This window comes from Diplotaxodon limnothrissa, linkage group LG22, assembly GCF_057381915.1.
Source record: "Diplotaxodon limnothrissa isolate DT_005_m linkage group LG22, D_limnothrissa_male_GT1.1, whole genome shotgun sequence".
Lineage (NCBI taxonomy): Eukaryota > Metazoa > Chordata > Actinopteri > Cichliformes > Cichlidae > Diplotaxodon > Diplotaxodon limnothrissa.
Genome location: NC_140616.1, coordinates 6,391,148 through 6,404,591, shown reverse-complemented (window position 1 = coordinate 6,404,591; position 13,444 = coordinate 6,391,148). Strand labels below are relative to the sequence as shown.

Genomic DNA, 13,444 nt, shown 5'->3' with positions numbered 1-13,444 from the left:
TTATTTATTTGTCTTAGAATGGATGCAAAAATCTGGACTGACCCAGAGGGTCATTTCTGTTTTACACTGTTAGCAATAAATCAACAAGAGATCTATGTTGGATGTAAATTAGTGCGGTCTTTCATCTTCCCGGCTTACTGAGGAGGTGCTGACCAAGATCCCGATTTCCTGACTTGTACTTCTCTGTTGATGCTGTCCAAGGTCCTGATTTATGCCAGCCCCCAGCGTCACTGCCTTCGACTGAATCACAGCCTCGACCTGCCGGAGGTGCAGGCCCTGTAGAAGTGCTATTTATCTGCCTATTTGTGGAGTCTGGACATTATTATACTTGAATTAGTTGTCCAGACTTGACGTGCATACGTGCTGAAGATGTTTAGATGCTCATTCATCACTAGGGGAGCCTCTGATGGGCCTCAGATTTGCTCTGCAGCAGCACAGCGACCCCAAACACACAGAGGAGTTATAATGAAAATCTTCAAAGAGCAACGAGCACTGCAGCAGATGGTAACCTCCTCCCCCCACAGAGTGAAAGGGATCACTCCTGCTAATTTTTATTGAGTCAGTTGTGTTTGTGCTTATTGATCTATGTATTTACTGATGTGTCATGTTTTAAGTATATGCACCTGCAGTGTATACAGTATAGGTACCCCGATTTAAGATGTACATTAGCAGAAAACAGGATCAACTTTAACCCTGTTTGACTATGTTTTGGTTATTTGTATTTAATCCCTTGTTTCTTACCTGTGTAGCTGTTATGGCCTCCTCTGTCCCTTTTTTCTTCCCTGTTCTCTGGAGCTCTCTGGCAGACACACTCTCACCAGGAGTGGGTGAGAGTGGGCCAGCCAGACTTTCTGATTGGTGTAAGGTGAAAGGAAAAACAGGAGTTTAAGTATAGATGGGAGATCTTTAAACCTGGCCCTGCTCCTCCTGTTCAAGCCACAGTATCTTCTGGTTTGCTAATTTGTTACTTCTGCCCTGCACTTCATTATATTCTCCAATTTCCCCTTTCACCTTAAACCAATCAGAAAGTCTGGCTGGCTCACTCTCACCCACTCCTGTTGGATTGTTCTCTGATTTCCAGTTTCCCACATGTTACACCATGAGGAAATGAGGAAAGACTGAGAGACTATGTGGTTTCTGCTATGTCCCTCATGTTGGGAAACACGTCCCAAATCTTCTGGAAACCACCTTCTGCCCAAAATTTAAAGTCTACTCTTGTCTAAGTAGCAAATACTCTCAGACCTGCTTGTTTAAAACTGATCAGCTCTCACCCCCACTATCCTATCCACTCACAGTTCCTGCTTATTTCATATTAACTAATAAATATAGCTAAAAATTTCTGAAAGCATCCCCACTTTGATACCTAAAACCTTGCTGTATAATAAAATAGCCATCTGTTAAACACAATGAGTTACTATAGCAAACGTATGATATTTATGTTTTAGCTTGTTGGGAAGACGACTTTAAGTTATTGTGGAAATCAGATTAAAATCTTTCATAATTTCCTTACATGTTATAAACTCAATACTAACTTAATCTTAAAGAAATACCGAGATAAATAAAAAATGAGATTAAAAACACTTTTCAGCTCAAGAAATCTAACTTTGCTTTGATGGGAAAATATGTTTTGGATGTTTGCTTCTGCCTGCAGCTCTCACTCGGTTTATTGCTGTTATAATATTGTACCGACTTCCTGAAAGCTGACGCTGAAAGCTGTTTACAAGCAGACTAAAAGCTGATCATTAATAATGACTGACACGGCAGGCGATTTTTTTCCTATAAATGTGTTTTTATTTCTCCCAAATGTTTCACAGTCAACAGGATACCAAATGAAACAGTTTCAAACGAGCTTCAAAATAAAAAAAAGTACAAACAACATGAAGCACAGAGGAAACACAAAGAAAACATGGCTGAAGTTCACGTGAATACTGTAGTGGCTCAGTGTGAAAAGATTTAGGAGAATGAAAAATTTAATTAATATGTTAAAGGACGAAATATAAAACTGCAAAGCAGCTGGGGGGTTTGTCTTTCAAAATAAAAGCACCTGGCCATTTTATTTTTAAAACATGTTTCAGGAAATGTTAAGGTTAGACTTCAGATCTTCAGATGTTGGCCTGAATAGTGAGGTTATAATAATAGTGAGGGAAGTTTTCAACTTTTATCCACAACGTTAACAATTCAAAGACGCTGATCTTTCCTGTCACTCTGACTTTTTAAACACTCAGATTTATGTTTCTTTGCTTGAATTTAAATACTTTTTTTTTATTGGAAAATGTCCCGTTGAATTGGTTAATCCAACAACAGCCGACATGCTTTTAACACAGAGGAGCTGAAGGCTCTGTTAGCCTGAGATGTGGTATGAAAGGAAAACAGAGCAGTTGTTATGTGCAGTGCGCTTCTCCTCTAACATTGGTTGGTAATAAATATATATCTAAAAATGAATTTGTTTCTTGGAAATTCACTGAATGGGACTTTTGTTGTGGCTAATCACTTCAAGGGATCTGTACTTACTAGTATAATGGACACTGAGCATGTGCAGTGTGTTTCTCCTCAAAACGTTGGCTGGCGTCTGAGAAAAATCCTGCTGCTATGAACGCTCTGCCAATGTATATATCACAGGAAAGCAAATCATTTTCTTTGACGTTTTACTAAATGTGACTTTTGTTGTGGTTAACCACTTCCAAGAATCTGTATTTACTAGAAGATAACAGATGTTCCCGTCTTTGACATTAACTTTCAATCTTGTGCTTCCATTTAAAAAAAAAGAAAAAGAAAAGATTAATGGCCTGATTATAACTGATGGCTCCCTTCAGTCTAGTAAGACCAGAATGCCTCTTCCCCACAAAAGCGAATGACAGCACGACGCTGTAGAAAAACAACTCTCTGAGTTCACAGAGGCTGGAGAGACGTTTACACAAAGGTGCAAACCCTGATGTCCGGAAAAGAAAAAGTATATTCTGCAAGCGTAAGACTGACTCACACAGGACTCTTTATCTCATGCAGTCTTAAAAAGGTTGCGACAAAAGCGTCAAAAATGAGAGATTATCCAGCTAATTAAGCATATCTGCCTCAGAAGAAGAAATACTGATAACGTTTTCTCACCTGCTGCCCAAAATCACATTTATCACTGAGAGTTGATCTTGAAAGCTGAGACAAAACGGTAAATAACACTGATAAAAGGCATTAACACTGATAACAGAATGATTTATTATTACTTAAACTGACTACAAGGTTACACACCTGAAACTATCTCAACACTCAATGTGATAACCTTGATTACGCCGACATGATTTTCTAATTTTGTTCAACAAACTCAATGAAAAGACCAAAACCAACAATCAGCTGATGCCAAACATGAAGAGGCCGCCCAGTGCGACTGCACAGCTCAGTTATTTGTTTTGAATCAGGCGTCACAGATACACTTTCCACCTCTTCTGCACAAAATCAGCAAAGAAGTCCGAAGATGATTTTTCCACTGAGGCTGAAAGTGTGTTTTTGATCGCAGGTCAAACACTAAGCTTGTTTGATTGAATGTAGGAGCAGGGTTTGGTTTAACCTCAGTGTAACAGCAGCTGAATCCTTCACAGTAAAGAAAATCCTTGTATGTAGTGAAATAAAAAGTGCGTCTGTTGCACTTAGAATTAAAAACAAAGATTTTGGGAGACTAGTTTTGATCAAACCAGCTTACGTGGCGTCACGCGAAACAGTAAACCATGGCACATTAATTTGGTCATGACATCATCTTTCCTTCTGTCTACATTCTCCGCTCTTCTTCTGTCCTATTAACCGATTCAGACCTCCACCCTCCTCTGACCTTCCTCATCTGCTCTCCTACATTCCTTCATTTCACATCATTTTTTATTTTTTTCTATGTTTTTGTTTGTTTTTGATTATTAACTTTTCCCTCCTTTTATCATTTTTTCTTGCTTTCACTTAGGCATCTTCCTCCACCTCCTCCTCAAACTCCCCCTCCTCCTCGGCGGTGGCGTCCTGGTACTGCTGGTACTCTGACACCAGGTCGTTCATGTTGCTCTCTGCCTCGGTGAACTCCATCTCATCCATGCCCTCGCCGGTGTACCAGTGGAGGAAGGCCTTGCGGCGGAACATGGCCGTGAACTGCTCGGAGATGCGCTTGAACAGCTCCTGAATGGCCGTGCTGTTGCCGATGAAGGTGACGGCCATCTTGAGGCCTCGCGGCGGGATGTCGCAGACGGCCGTCTTGACGTTGTTGGGGATCCACTCCACAAAGTAGCTGCTGTTCTTGTTTTGGACGTTCAGCATCTGCTCATCCACCTCCTTCATGGACATGCGCCCACGGAACACGGCGGCCACCGTCAGGTAGCGTCCGTGGCGAGGGTCGCAAGCCGCCATCATGTTTTTGGCGTCGAACACCTGCTGGGTGAGCTCCGGCACGGTGAGGGCGCGGTACTGCTGGCTCCCCCGGCTGGTGAGAGGGGCGAAGCCGGGCATGAAGAAGTGGAGACGAGGGAAGGGCACCATGTTGACGGCCAGCTTCCTCAGATCGGCGTTCAGCTGCCCGGGGAAACGCAGACAGGTGGTCACGCCGCTCATGGTGGCCGAAACCAGGTGGTTCAGGTCGCCGTAGGTGGGCGTAGTGAGCTTGAGGGTGCGGAAGCAAATGTCATAAAGAGCTTCGTTGTCAATGCAGTAGGTCTCATCGGTGTTTTCTACCAGCTGGTGAACGGACAGCGTGGCGTTGTAGGGCTCCACCACCGTGTCTGATACCTGAAGACAGAGCGAGAGGAAACGTCGATACTCATGGCTGATGCAGAAATAGCATAAACATTTATTATAAACAAACAGGCGATTTATTGTGCAGTAGATTTATTTCCCATAGTTCAAAGTGCTGAACACAGATATATGGGCACTGAAATATGCCAACCTGTCACTCATACTCAGCTTTATCTTCATTTCTGACTGTTGTTGGGACATAATTTACAAAATGGACATTATATTATTTTCAAAATGACTTAAAACTAGCAACTGAAAACACAAAGTCATCAAGAAAGTGTTTACTGAGGTGCTGAGGTCTTACAGACTTTGCCTCGTGCTGATTATTAGAGCGAACACAGATTTACGGCTTCACTTTTCTGATCTTTTATTGTGCAGCCTTTGCTCAGACTTCTAAAACTACCATAAGTAAGCACTGAAAGGTCATTTTTAAAAAGTGCATCCTGTGGGGCAATGCTCTACCTTAGGGGAGGGCACCACACTGAAGGTGTTCATGATGCGGTCGGGGTACTCCTCTCTGATCTTGCTGATGAGCAGGGTTCCCATGCCGGAGCCGGTGCCTCCTCCCAGAGAGTGCGTGAGCTGGAAACCCTGCAGGCACTCGCAGCTCTCGGCCTCTTTCCTCACCACGTCCAGGACTGAATCCACCAGCTCGGCCCCCTCCGTGTAGTGACCTTTAGCCCAGTTGTTTCCTGCCCCACTTTGACCTGGGAAACAAAAGTGAAGCTGATTATACTGTTTCAGTTTTTAGTCAAACTGTTTAAGAAAACATTTTTCCCACTGTTTGCGAAAGGAAAGAGCAACAAAGGAAAGTCAGCCTGGCTTTGAAGCATCGTACTGAGTCAGAATCAGTCAGCTCAGGTCCCAGAGGGTTTCATGCTGGGATTTTATGGCAGGAGTGAGCTTGTTTGTGCCATGTAGGACAGTCTGTTGAGCTAAATTTGACCGATGGACTCGATGTGACTTTAGCCACAAAATAGAGCAGCACAGATACTCATCAGGAGTCCAAACCCTGACAGCTCCAGACCATCTGATACTTTTTAACTTTATAGCTGTTTTCACACATGCACCACAGGCTTGAACTTTTCTAGAGATGACCTGGAAGAGGCGCATGTGATAATGCAAATGTCCAGTGCTGTCCAGTCAAACATGAGCTGGTTTTTAACCGCCCAGCTCCCCACTCTACATGTCCAAGTGACTGTTGATCGTGATGATGTGCCCATAGAGCAGCTACCTGCCCAGTTAGTGAGTGGGAGTCAAATGTGCTCCCTCCTGCCCACTCTATCCAGGCAGCTCCTTCACTTTAATAACACAGTCGGTGATGTGAGTGCATGTGGAGCAGACCAGTACCTGCTGCGTGCTACATGTGAGGAAAAAAACAGTGGACAATCTGACCTGATTGTCCCAAAACTGACCAAAGTTCATGTGTAAACAGTTCATGTGTTCAGCGAGTGCAGCCCATCCTGTTCAGTAGGTGGTGTTCTTACCAAAGACAAAGTTGTCGGGTCTGAAGATTTGCCCAAAGGGTCCAGAACGGACTGAGTCCATGGTTCCTGGCTCCAGGTCAACTAGGATGGCCCTGGGCACGTACTTCCCACCTGCATATATTAAAATAGACACAAAGAGAGATGAAATAAAAGATTAACAAAAAGTATGTAAACCTGTAGGAGCTGTAAGTGTAAAAAGAAAGAAAGCTGAACGATGATTGTAGTATCTCATGTAGCCAGTAGATGGAGACATTTACTGCAAAGTTACAGGATGTCTAGACTCAACACACTGAGGCTAAACTGCATATTTAACAGACCGTTTACTCCTGTGAGCTTTCCGCTAAGCTTATCCAGCTCATTTTCATTCATTAAAATAAAATGCCCATTTTATTTAGTTTCTTAGCTCCTGAGTCAACCTGTGATTTTTCAGCTTTACTTTGGGCTGCTTTAGGCTGTCAGGTTAAATTAGGTTTATGCAACAACTGAAGGCAGAAGTGTCAAACTCGTTTTAGTTCACGGGCCGCAAACAGTCGAGTTTGATCTCAAGAGGGTGGACAAGTTAAACCTCTGGATAACAAGTTATATTTACAACAAACAGCCCTCAGAGGTTTTCGAGGTTCAAGAGATTTATTGCTGTTCAGAAAGGAGACAAGAAGCACAAGAGGGAATAAAACTAGGTTATGAGGTCCTGTTGAGACAGCACTACAGCAAGCAAACAACTAACAACAATCTAAACTAGGAAAACAAAAAACAAGCAAGGATGTGAAAAACTAATTTAATTTAATTAAGGTGATGTCGGCTTGTTCGTCTCTTTTAGTTTAGTTAGTAGTAGAAACATTAATAAAACCCTTTAATTTAACAGTTTTGCTTCCTTGTCTCCTTTTTCAACCTGGACCCCTGTTGTTACTTTTTAGGACCTTTTTAAGAGAGCGTAACATGTTCAATATAATTTTTAAACCAAAGTAAAAGGCAGACGTTAAGTTTTCAGAACCAAACAGAAACAGTATTTTATGTTTTTATGTTTTGAACAACTCGTCTGGTTCCAGAAATACTTTTAACTTTCTCTATTTTTTTTTTTACTGGTAGTAGTAAGCCAATGCTGGCATCACCACGCCATGAAAATGTATGCTACTGAAACTAAATGAGTAATTACTGACTCCACTGCAATGTTTAAAGCCATCCAGAGCAGTGGGATGAAGCCTTTGGCAGGCTCCTTCTGGCTCCTGGGCTACATTTGAGGCTCTGACTGGGAATAATTAAGGCTGACATAGTCCACTATCACTGTGTCAAACAGAGTTTGGTACAAATGTTTTTCAGGATAAACTACCTTTGTTTAATGCATGCTTGTTTAGTGTTTCTGGCATTTTAAGGCAACATGCCCCCCTAATAAATGTCATCATGAGAACAGGTGAAGATAACACATCCTCACCTGTAACAATGTGAAACCAGCGAACCAAAAATTAGTGCTTCATTGCTTTATTTTTATCTGCATCTTCTGCTTCTCTGCTGCAGTGAGCCGGTGTCTCCACAGGGAGGAGATGTCTTCTTTCATTTTATCAAACACAGACCTCGCTGTAGTCGGGATGAACTCACCTGTGGCTTCATTGTAGTACACGCTGATCCTGTCCAGCTGCAGGTCGCTGTCTCCGTGGTAGGTGCCCGTCGGGTCGATGCCGTGCTCGTCGCTGATCACCTCCCAGAACTAAATAAAGGTGGACAAGCTGTTACTGCAAGAACTAATACAGAAAGCATCCACAAGTCAGTGTTTTATACACTTAATGATGTGAAGCAAGCATAATACTAAGCACTTTTTTTTAACCCCTGTACCATCCATGTGTCATCATAACTAAAGAGCTAACAGAGTGCTCAATAAGGTTTTTCAAAGTTAGGAAACATCTCACAAAGAGGTGTCTTTGTGGTGTTATTTAGGACATAACTGCAAACAAATTTAGAAGAAAAACAAGAGTCTTCTGACCTCTGTGCTTCCCAAAGACTCACTGACATATGATCACAGTTAGCATTCACAAGATCACCTAAAAACAGCGACGTGTTCTGTAAGACCGCAGGAAGGATTTCCTGCGACAAACAGTCACCTCGTGGTTCCATTCCAACCATTAAACTAATTTTGGCTGAACATGCTGTGGAGCTCTTAGATTAGACATAAATGCTTTTAATAATGTCTCAATATCAGTGGCAGTATTGATTCTCACTTATAGCTCAGATTTCTTATTGAGTCCCTCAATAAATCTCCTACACAGAAGATGTCAGGCTACAGAGTTTTTTCAGCTTAAGTCTCTGAGTGTGAACACAGTGTAGAAACAGTAAAGAAGATGCCTGCATGTGACTCAAGTTTGCAAACGTTGCAAATCACATGGAGAGGGTGGACGAGACAATCTGATAACAGTGCAAACAGCCCTCTTTTGATTTCAAGGAAACTCCCTGTAAAAACATGTTTTACAAACACTCCCAACAGTATAAGTGGTGAAGAAAATAGATGGATATGAAGACAAACTCTGGGTCTGCCACAGCTGGTCTGACTGTAACAAAATACACTCAGTCCTTTTATGTCTCATGCCAGTAAATAATCAAAGGTACGTCTTGTGGATATATTTGGTTTCTGCTCTGAGTGAAACTTCCTGGAAGAAGCACAAGCCAAAGCAGTTTCAAAGCTTTGACACCTGGACAGGAAAACAGGAGGAAGTACAGGAGGCTGATGAGAAACGAGCATAAAAGAAGCAAACAAGAGCGAGCACACACGGCAGCTCCGATTTATTTTAATCACGCAGTCACGTGATGAATACATAATCTGTCATTTAGATTAAAAATGCTGAGAAATTCACAACTTCCGATACAGTTCAGTGAGTTTAATGATAGAAAACTGCGAAAAAGGCAACAAATATTTATATCTGAAAGCTAGAGCTAACATGTTTGCTTAAAAAAAGACTTCAAAGATAAACTGATACCAGATAATGTTCTTTTTATGAGCTGTTTTTACCCTGAAGTTTAAAGTTTTGCGGCTATTTAAAAGGCTAACAGCACATTAATCTGGCTGAATGAAAATATTTTAATGTGTTTTTTAGAAAAGAAAGAAATCTGTCTTTCATTGGATGAAGCCTTCACTGGATCTGCTTGAGAGACAGAAATTTAAACGTATAAATTATAGTGTCATGTGGGAATAAATGTGTCTCTTTAAAATTGAAAACTGGACATTCTTATCTTCAGCTCTACTCTGTAGTTCAGCTATGATTTGAGTTTAGAAAGGAAAGGCAGGGAGGAAGTCATGTAATTACCCCCACCTGGATTTTTCCAGCTGGTTCAGTGAATCACACACAGACTCATAAAAAGTTGCCCACAGCTTAAAGTAGTAAAACTTTTTGTTCTATTTGCTGTCAGAGGGTCAGGACTCTCTCAGAGGATTTTGTGTTTCACGGGTTGAAACATCAACAGACTGTCACACCAGCTCAGTCAAGTGACCCTAATCTGTGAGAGTGCGTGTGTGTCTAAGGGAAAGAGATAAGCAGGGGAAAGGTTGGTTTGTCCAAGGCAAAAACATACACTTCAGGATTTCTGAAACTGCAAACCGCATGTGAGCTGGCAGGTTTGAAGTCAATATTTGAAAACCTAAGCCTCTGTTCAGTCGTATCTATGAGAAGTTATCCAGAAACGTGGGAAAGCTCAGCAGATTTGGGTCGGATTGGGTAAGCGGGTGAATTCAGGCACAGTTAATCCATTGTGAAATGACCTCAGCCTCACTAAGTCCGCTGTAAATACACTTGTCTTCACCGATCAGGACCTTTGAGTAGCAGAGACTAAGTCAGCCCATATGCTGCTGCCCCACCCGCTGTTGTGCTGAGCTGTACGAGGGCAGAACAGGCCAAATGTACGAATAAAATTCAAGTTATATATAGAATCACATTCTTAAAATCACATGACCTGGTGGCTGTTATGCTGCTACATAGCACGCAATGTTTAAGCTGTTTTATGATATCTAAAGTAGTTCTTGTATAAGTGATTCATTCTTATTTAATTGTAGAGTTTACTAAAAATCTAGTTGATAAAACTGTGACTGTATGGCTGCATGTACAATATTTTAAAGCTTTACCTTGTGTATTATCTTCTTAATTAACTAATCAGTCAATAAAATCTCCAAAAAAGTAAAAAATATCCATAATTTCTAAGGAAAGCAAGGGTTGCATGCTTGTTTTTAAAGAAAACGTCTCCTTTATATAGCTGAAACAATTCATTGCTGAATTAATTTACTGGGACACTTCCATAAAGGAGGCAGAATAAGCTTACAAATTAAATGATACTGTGGTTGCAGCTTGAAATATTAATGCAGAGTTAGAGCATGCTGTTAAAAGCTGTAATGTCTGAGTGTTTTTAGTTAATGCAAAAAGGAGAATAATGGAGTTTATTCTTCTCCTTGGACCAGCATTTATAAAGGATTTTTTTCTGATCAAAGAGCATCCAGGACAAATCTCGAAGCATTTGTCTTTTCTCTTTCTTTTAATCCATCTGAAGAAAAACTGAAATATGTTCTGAAACCGTGGCCTAAAAATCATGTTTTGAACTGTGGTTTGGGGGGATTTTTACAACCGTATTTCACTGGATTCATTTTGCATCCCTTGACTGATCCACTAACTGCTGCAGCTTGAGGTAAGTAGCTGTAGATTTCCAAGAAATCCTTTAAACTGTTCCAACAAAATGCAGATAAATAGAAAACCCTTCCTATTACCGATGGGTAAACAGGGATGAGGACTGCTGGTTTGGGGGGTCTGGGGCGTGCGCATGTGTCACACTGCCTGGAAAAGGCAGCCATTTAAATGACCTCATCTGTGCATTCAGCGTAGACACTGAACCACTTGTTATCTTCCTCCCCCTTCACCCTCCTCCTGCCGCGTTCCTCTCCTCTGCCTCAGCAAATTTCTCCTTTCTTTTCACCCTTTTTTCTCTTGTTTTTTTCTTTCTCCTCGATGACAAAGACTCGAGCTCAACAGGCAGCCAAGGCAGCAGCTGGCCCTGTGAGTCGGCTCCGGTCTGCCCAGCTTCATTAATCACAGCTCAGTGACTGGAGTCACTGTTTTGCCTGCAGTTAAAAATCTGCAAATGTTACTGTATTCATGTGCAGAGAAAGCATGAAAGACTACTGCTAGACAGAAGTCTTATTATATTGCTGTAATTAATATGCCATGTATTACATTCTTTTGTCAGATCCTACAGCTTCATAATACTTCATTAAAAATTATCATATGTAATAGCAAAGTTATTGTTACACTGATTTATTGTTTCTGCCTAAGAGTGCTTCAATCTATTAATAAAAGGATTAGATCAGCTCTGTCAATCTTTTACCTAAAAAAATCCAAGACTCATGTAACATATGATAAAAACACAAAATATGCACATTCCCCTTTAGATGAAAGTAGGTTACAAAGAGGTTAGCTAAAGTATAAAAGAATACTGTAACTTTTAAATGGTCAGGGGGAGGGGGAGTGGGGGAAAACAATGGAACTCTCAATTGTTCTGGGTCCAGTTAAAGGTTTGTACATTTAAAAAAATAAAAAACAAAAGTCCTCTTAGTAAATTACAGGAATTAATCAGTTTATTTCCATGTAATTTCGTGATTTAATACAGAGTAAGTATGTATTGAAACTGTACAAAAAGAGCAGCAATTTAAATGATTTAAAAATGAAAAACTTTGAACAAAAACTTTATTAAACTGGTAAATAAATAAATAACGACAAAAAAGAAGAGAAAAGGTGGGGTTTTTTTTTTCATCACTAGCTTTTCTTACCTTAGCACCAATCTGGTTCCCGCACTGGCCGGCCTGGATGTGCACGATTTCCCTCATGATGGATGGACAGTTGGTGATGGAGCAGAGAGCGCTGGAAGTAAGTGAAGGCTGCTGACCTACTGACTGTGGAGAGTTTGTGGCAGCGCTGAGTCCAGCTGGCTTCGGGGGGTGGGGCATAGCTTAGTCCAGGCTAATGATTGGTTATTCTGTCTGCGGCTTTGGAGCTGATTGGCTGAAGGTTGAGCTTTTTTTCCCCAAAGGGGTTTCCTTCCCTCTGAGGCAAGGACCGGAAGAGGAGAAGGAGTGCCGGGTGTTGTCATCACTGCCTCGTTGGAACTCCAAACAAAAGCTGGAAAGTAACGAAGTAGTGGGTTTCAGATGCTTTACTCGAGTATTTCCTTTTTCTGCTCCTCTACGTTTTCAGAAGGAAATATTTCATCAGAACATTAATGTGAATTTTAAAGCCTGTATATGAAGAGTAAAAAGTTACACCTTCTACACCATAATCAGCAGCATCCATCATCCAGTTAGAATAAAGGAGATAATGGACCCAGGCGTTAGCGTCACATTAAATGTAAGGTCCTGACGTTTTTAATAGTATGAACACAAATATATACACTCACCAGCCACTTTGATAGGTACACCTGTTCAACTGAGAAATTCAAAATATCTAATTAGTCAACCACAACAGCAACTGAGTGGATTTAGGAATATAAACATGATCAAGACAATCTGCTGATGTTCCAGTGAGCAGCAGCTCTCTAGGGGAGAGTGTCTTGATTTCAAAGATCAGAGGCCAGACTGCTTCAAGCTGGGCAGGCAATGGTAGCTTAAATAATCAGGGTATGCAGAAGAGCATCTCTGAATGTAACAGCTCATCAAACTGAAGCAGAAGATCACACTGGGTGCCATCTGTCATCTAAGAACAGGAAACCGAGGATAAAATTTGCACAGGCTCACCAAATTTGGACATTAAAAGATTGGGAAACTGTTGTCTGGTCTGATGAGTGTTGATTTCTGCTGTGGCATTCAGGTGGAATTTGAGAACATGACAATGAATTCACTGTACTCAAATCTCCTCTACAGTCACTGGATCGGAATCCAATAGAGCATCACGTTTAATAATATATATTTTATTATGATATATAGATATAGTTGTTAGAATAATTCAGTAGTCTGTGTTTTGAAAGGAAGATTTAATGTTAAAGTGTTATACTTTTCCAGCAATGATTGAGGAGTCACATATATGCTGCTACTGTTAGATAATATTTTAAACTATATTTCTTTGACAGTGCAATTTTCTTAAATGTACTTTTGAATAATTTGGAGTCATATGCATAAGCGACATTATACCAAAGCTAGTTGGTGTAAAAACATTTTAGTTAACTAAAATAAAAAACAAACAAGAAAACTT

The 13,444-nt window shown here is 40.9% G+C and overlaps 1 protein-coding gene across 1 annotated transcript; it reads right to left on the bottom strand.

Moving 5' to 3' along the window:
• Positions 1 to 3,254: 3,254 nt before the first annotated feature.
• Positions 3,255 to 12,138, bottom strand: LOC146609296 (tubulin beta chain-like). The gene is made up of 5 exons (XM_085347008.1): positions 12,031 to 12,138; positions 7,833 to 7,941; positions 6,240 to 6,350; positions 5,215 to 5,459; positions 3,255 to 4,746 (listed from the first exon to the last, which is right to left on the bottom strand). Exons 1-5 carry the CDS (start codon positions 12,085 to 12,087, stop codon positions 3,934 to 3,936), a joined length of 1,335 nt encoding a protein of 444 aa, XP_085203134.1. The 5' UTR covers positions 12,088 to 12,138; the 3' UTR covers positions 3,255 to 3,933.
• Positions 12,139 to 13,444: the final 1,306 nt, after the last annotated feature.

Excerpts from the sequence above, each read along its gene's own strand:
- LOC146609296 (XM_085347008.1), bottom strand. The coding sequence starts at position 12,087 with ATGAGGGAAATCGTGCACATCCAGGCCGGCCAGTGCGGGAACCAGATT. Across the intron at positions 6,351-7,832 it reads GTACTACAATGAAGCCACAG|GTGGGAAGTACGTGCCCAGG; the intron begins GTGAGTTCATCC and ends TAATATATGCAG. Across the intron at positions 5,460-6,239 it reads ACCCGACAACTTTGTCTTTG|GTCAAAGTGGGGCAGGAAAC; the intron begins GTAAGAACACCA and ends TTTGTTTCCCAG.